The following is a 6,156-nucleotide window of genomic DNA, read 5'->3' as shown; positions in this document are numbered from 1 at the left end:
CATCGATGATTAGAGAGAATCATGGATCGGCTGCCTCCTGCACACCCCACACTGGGGATCGGCCTGCAACCCGGTCACATGCCCTGACCAGGAATTGAACCTGGGACCCTTCGGGCCATAGGCTGATGCTCTATCCACTGAGCCACACCGGCTAGGGCCAGCCCTTGCTTTCTGACTTTAAAAGGGAATGAGTTGCCTCTTTATAGAAGGTGCCTGCTTTCTGTGGGACTGGTTTTACACAGAAACTATCAGCATAAGGAAATTCCTTCCTAGTGCTAATTGACCATGAGTTTTTAAACATCACGAATGGACTGCTAAATTCTAAGAAATACTTGATCTGAATCTGTTGAGACAGTTCTAATGGATTCTCTCCTGTTTTCATCTGTTCATGTGATAAATTACCCTTACAGATTTTCATGCTAAGCCACCATCACATACTAAGGATGTACACGTAGTACGTGAACACATGTAAACCTAGCGCTCTGGATTGTGACATACCGCTGTTTTACATAGTATTCCATGGTTTAAAAAGGAAGGCTGCCTGGGAAAAGCTTGGAAACCACAGGACAAATGGCCTTTTGAGCGTCTTTCTCACTCCACAATTCTCCAACTGCTTGGTCTGAATTATGTGCGGTTTTTCTCTTCTTTTTTTTTCATAGTTAGTTCTCTTTATAGACTCTGGTTGTAGGCACAGGGTGCCTGCGGGCCGTCGGGGCCACCACACGGACAGGGCTGGGCCATCTACAGGCCTACCTACTGAGTACCGGGGCGCCTCCCGCCAACGCTCAGCCAGGACTCCAAAGTCAGTCTGAGCTGGCCTGGTGGGCGGGGCGGGCAGGGTGGGGTTGGCAGGGGCTGTAAACATGGCCGGGGCGGGGGGGGGGGGGGGACCTGCCCACCCCCTGGTGGTCTGTCACTGGACACAGTGCAGCCCGGGAGGGCTGGGCTCCGGCGTCTGATTGGCAGCTCTGGATCTGGTCCACCCAAGGCTGGGCCGGCGGCACGTGCTGGGCACAGAAGTTGTAAACACGATGAGTCGCCTTCACGTCGAAGAAGGCCATCTCGTCCGTGGTTCTGGGGGCGCCCACGGTGGGAGCGGCAGACACCACGGCCTCCACCTCCGCCAGGGGGATGACCCCCTTGCACGCTGCACCCACGCTGTGATCTCGCGTTTTTCAGTGGATAGAGCGTCGGCCTATGGCCCGAAGGGTCCCAGGTTTGATTCCTGGTCAGGGCATGTGACCGGGTTGCGAGCCGATCCATGATTCTCACCATTGATGTTTCTCTCTCTCTCTCCCCCCCCTCTCCCTCCCTCTCTGAAATCAATAAAAATATAAAGAAGAGAGAAACCAAAAACCTCCATTTTTCCAATCCTGCCAGAACAGCAGCTTCTCCTCTGCTGACTCGGGGGGGGGGGGGGGGGCGGGGGCAGAGCGCACACCGCAGGCAGCCAGACAAGAGCTAACACGTCTGCCGGCGAAGTGACAGCTGTTCTCGGCTTTAAAGAAATGCTGACACCTTGACCTCCCAGGAACGTGAGATCCCCGTGGAACGGGACGATGGGTCGCAGGCAGATGCGAGCTGAACAGCGGAGGCTCTCACAGAATTCGTGGAGGAGGAACGTGCAGGACGAGGAGGAGCCCGCCGAACCGCCGGGAGAGCGACAGCGAAGAGAAAAGGCACGCACACGGGGCAGGTGGTGGTTTTGCTTTTTATTTAATCAAAGGCTGGTGGGTAAACATAAATACAGCACAGTTACTTCAGATCATTCTTCATATTGTGTGCACACAGACCGAGGCACGCAATCGGAAAGAAAGCCGCAGTCAGCAATGAAATGCACACAGCTTCTCCTGCCCTCGTTTCAAAAAAAAAAAAAAAAAAAAAAATTAAAACATACAAACTCTAGGATCTCATCAGCACACTCTCTCCTGTGACAAATGATTCAGACATAAATAGTGGGTGCAAAGAAACTCTATGCTAACATATGTATAACCTTTGTTAATGAGAAAAACAAAAAAACCAAACAGAAGCAGCCATAATGATTAAGATACATTCAGTTACCGATAACTAGCTTTGCCCTAAGGGGCATTATCAAAAGAGAAATCGTGCTGCAGAGAAAAAGCTATATATACATACACAATGAGAAAATAAACCGCAAGATTAACGCATGCATGTTTAATACTGGGGGGAGGGAGGGGGAGAATCACAGTCCTCGAGGTTTCTCCGCGTTTGTTATAAAAGCCCTCTGCACTCAACTAAAATGAAAATGATCTTAAAAAGGATAATACTTGGAAAGTTTACTTAAGTCTTCTCAGCCACAGAAACTGCAATGGAAATAAATGTTCAGAGTCATTTTCAAAACAAAAACAAAAATCTATTCTTCTGGTGACATGCATGATTCAAAAGGGTCTATGCAAGACACACTGCTCTACCTTCCCAGGGACGAGGAAAAAACACCTCAAGTCAAGGTTTGGTTTGCAAGATGGTCAAAGGGTTTTGTATTCCAGCAGGAGTTCAAATCTTCTGGATCTTTTCGCCGACCACCACCGGGTTCTCTTTGCGGATTTTCTCAGCGGCGTCAGCCTTGTAATTGTAAGAGCAATTGTGTACATCGGAGTAGCGGTGTGCACCACAGTAAACATTCCCACACCGGCATTCAAACCCTAAAGGGGACGAACAACACGCCTGAGTCGGGTGCAGGGTGGAAATCGGGAGCACATTTATGTTCAGCACATCATGTATTCATGCGACAGCGAGAGCATCGTTCGACACCAGCGCTTTCACAGCCCGAGAACGTTCTAGCAGTTCACTAGCTTCAGGCTGGTACCAGAGTGCTCTCAGCACCGCTCTGGGCTCAAGCTCCCTCACCTACAACAGGGACCCAACTACCTCCTGTCAAAGCAGGTTGCGAAGAGGAAAAGGTGAAACGTTTCTCGAATGCAAACTCTGCAACGTGAAAACAGGCACACCAGGGCAGGCTTAAATTTTAACTAAGACCAACGACCCCTGACACCATTGTTAACGAGTAACAGCGTCCGCACCAGCTGTCCTTGGCTAACCCCCTGCCCCCCATGGAAAGGAAGCTGAACTTTGGCTCCATGGGATCTAGTTAGGGTGCCTGTGCATGAATCCACTAACGTATGAATGAATCCAATGACTGAGCCGCTCTGAGCTTCAACTGCTTCTGTAATCTATATATATAAAAGCCTAAGTGACTGCTATGACTGGTCAATACAACGACCGGTCAACCAGTCACTATGACATGCACTGACCACCAGGGGGCAGACGCTTAATGCAGGAGCTGCCCCCTGGTGGTCAGTGCGCTCCCACAGCCAACCTCCCACGGTCCCTCCCCCCGGCTGGCCGGCCCCAATCGACTGGCCCCAACCGGGACTGGGCAAGACGGCCCCTATCGGCCCCAATTGCCACCCAGACCGAGGGCCCCACCTGTGCACGAATTCGTGTACCGGGCCTCTAATTTGGGAATAATAAGTTACTGGGAGGATTAAATGAAGACTGTGTTACTTGACACATGATAAGCATGCGACCAACGCTCCTTCGTTTAGGAAAATGCCCAGCGTTGAAGCCGAAGGAGGGACGGAAGGAGAGGGGATGGGTTGTATACAAAACTGGTCCCGCGCCCCAAATGAGGATTTGATGGTGGGAGAGAATTACTGGGAGTGGAACGCGGGATTTTAAACACTGACCATGCCTTTACTACATTTCCTAAACTTGAAAACTATATTCCGTAGCTTCCTAAGCATGAATGCAAAGGAAGCCAGCAGTGACCCCAGGCGGACAGACTGGGCAGGGGGAGGGACAGGAAGTCTCCGGCCTCCGGGGAGAGTCGGAGAGTTTCTGAGAGTTAGAAGGACTCTATTTGATACTGAATAACGTGTATTTCCAGGCGTCATATCTGCGCATGCTCGGATGGGCCAGTCCGAAACTTCTTGGATCTGAGACTAAAACCGCCTTCCTCTTTACCACCCACCTGCTCCTTGGCCCGGACACCTTCCTCAAACCATTTTGCTCAAAATCTGACCTCCTCTCCTCTCAGCTCGCACTGAAGCCAGCACAATGCCGGCACGTGGTGGACAATGAATGGTCACTAGTGTAGCTATAACTGCTTCCCCAAATGCACCCGCCCACAGCGCAGCTCACCTCTGCTCTGCCTGACCCTCACGTGCTCCGCCCACGCCACCTTCCCGCTCCTGGTCCCTGCCCCCGCCCGGTTCCTTCCCTTCTCGTTTTCCTTCAAGTGATCCTTTCTGGCTGAAACGCCCGTTTCCATCAGGGAAGTCCGGATCTCTCAAGTTCCAGCTACATCATCTGCCTCCATCACACTTTCCTCCACAGCCTCTCCTCCTCCTCCTCCTCTCCTTTTTTTAAAATACATTTTTATTGATTTCAGAGAGGGAGAGGGAGAGAGAGAAACTCAATGAGAGAGAATCATGGATCGGCTGCCTCCTGCACGTCCCACACTGGGGATCGAGCCTGCAACCCGGGCCTGTGCCCTGACCGGAATCAAACCTGAGACTCTTCAGTCTGCAGGCCGACGCTCTATCCACTGAGCCACACCAGCCAGGGCTCCTCTTCTTTTACATAATAAATCAATCACTCCCGTCCCGGAACCCCCAAACCAATCCACGTGATTGCACTTCATACACTTTCTTGGCTAAATACCCAAGCAGCATCTTGAACACTTCTTTCTCCCTCTCCTAGCAACACCGCCATCTGACAGCCCTGCCATAGTAGTCAACACGGACCCGTCACTTACCATGTGGCAGCCCGGGGCGCCTCGCCTTACGTGTGTTCACATGTGTGAACTCACGGAACCCTCACAGCAATCTCGGATTAGCCCTTTACCCACAGTCCTTCCCAGCTCGCCCGGCACGGACACAGCCTCTCCTCTGCGGGTCCCCTCCAGGCAGGGCCACAGCGCGGCCCTCCCACAGCGCCTGCCGCGCTGACCTGACTTGTCAACACCCTCACCCTCAGCTGAAGAGAAAACCATTCACTCCGCTTTCAGGGACGCGATGAGATCTGCGTTTATTTCCTTACGAAAGCGCAGAAGCGGAGCCGGCCCAGCAGCCCTCTCCGGGAAACAGAGCGAGCGCGCCGAGGCCGGGCCAGGGAGCCAGGCGGCACTGGGCATGCAACCCTACGCTGGGAGCGCTGGCTCGGAGCTCTTACCAGTGAGTCCCACTTTCTTCCGGCACATGAAACAGCGGTTCTTTTTCTGTTTTGGCTTTTCGAGAGATTTGTCCTGCTCTTCGGTCGGCGGCTGCGCCGTATCTGATACTGAAGCTGACAAAACAGGGGCGCGGGGCGATTCGTTAGTCAGGAGGGGGGGAGGTCTTGGTGGTTCCCTTCCCGACCCCCCGACCCCAGCCCACCCGGCTGGTCTGTTATCCAGAGGACAAAGGAGGAATCTGGTGACATTAAGTCACAAAGCAGTTTATAGAACCCCATGTTAAATGCATGTGGGTATATGTGTCATGTATGTGCACACATGTTCACAGTGACTACAGGAAGTGTTGTGATTTCTATTTTTGTGTGTGATAATTATGTATTTGACCAATACAAGGCATGTGCGCGCGCGCACACACACACGCATACACACACACACACACACACACACACACACACACACTACTGGTTACCCTAAGGCAGTGGTCGGCAAACTCATTAGTCAACAGAGCCAAGTATCAACAGTACAACGATAGAAATTTCTTTTGAGAGCCAAATTTTTTAAACTTAAACTTCTTCTAACGCCACTTCTTCAACATAGACTCGCCCAGGCCGTGGTATTTTGTGGAAGAGCCACACTCAAGGGGCCAAAGAGCTGCCTGTGGCTCGCGAGCCGCGGTTTGCCGACCATGGCCCTGGGCGAACTTGTAACATTGCTGGGTCAGAACTACGTAGGTTCCTAGGGGGCCGGGGGGAGAGGGGCAGAAACCAAGACTCAGTGGAACACGAAGGACGTTTACAACTTGCGGAATGTCACACATAAAACCTCTGAAATGCCCAGAGCCAGGTAAACCGATGAACTGTCAGGGTGAGGATCACAGTGGGTGCATTTAAGGAGTGACACCAAGGCCGGCGGGACCAGGACCCGCGTCCCATGGCGGCCCCGGAGCCCATGACCTTTCCGTC

At 52.3% G+C, this 6,156-nt stretch overlaps 1 protein-coding gene across 6 annotated transcripts in view; it reads right to left on the bottom strand.

Annotated features, from left to right (window-relative positions):
- Positions 1-1,697: 1,697 nt before the first annotated feature.
- Positions 1,698-6,156, bottom strand: part of ZFAND6 (zinc finger AN1-type containing 6) — a 56,119-nt gene continuing 51,660 nt past the window's right edge. For all 6 annotated transcript variants that reach the window (XM_079764165.1, XM_079764164.1, XM_079764163.1 and 3 more), the window contains 2 exons: positions 5,194-5,307; positions 1,698-2,663 (listed from right to left, as the gene is read on the bottom strand). In XM_079764165.1, coding sequence (XP_079620291.1) covers positions 2,515-2,663; positions 5,194-5,307 — 263 coding nt within the window. In that variant the 3' untranslated portion in view covers positions 1,698-2,514. The remainder of the gene's footprint in view (positions 2,664-5,193; positions 5,308-6,156) is intronic.

Source organism: Cnephaeus nilssonii, assembly GCF_951640355.1.
Source record: "Cnephaeus nilssonii genome assembly, chromosome: 24".
Taxonomy (NCBI): Eukaryota; Metazoa; Chordata; class Mammalia; order Chiroptera; family Vespertilionidae; genus Cnephaeus; species Cnephaeus nilssonii.
The sequence above is the reverse complement of the archived record's forward strand: the minus strand, read 5'-3'. Positions and strand labels throughout refer to the sequence as shown.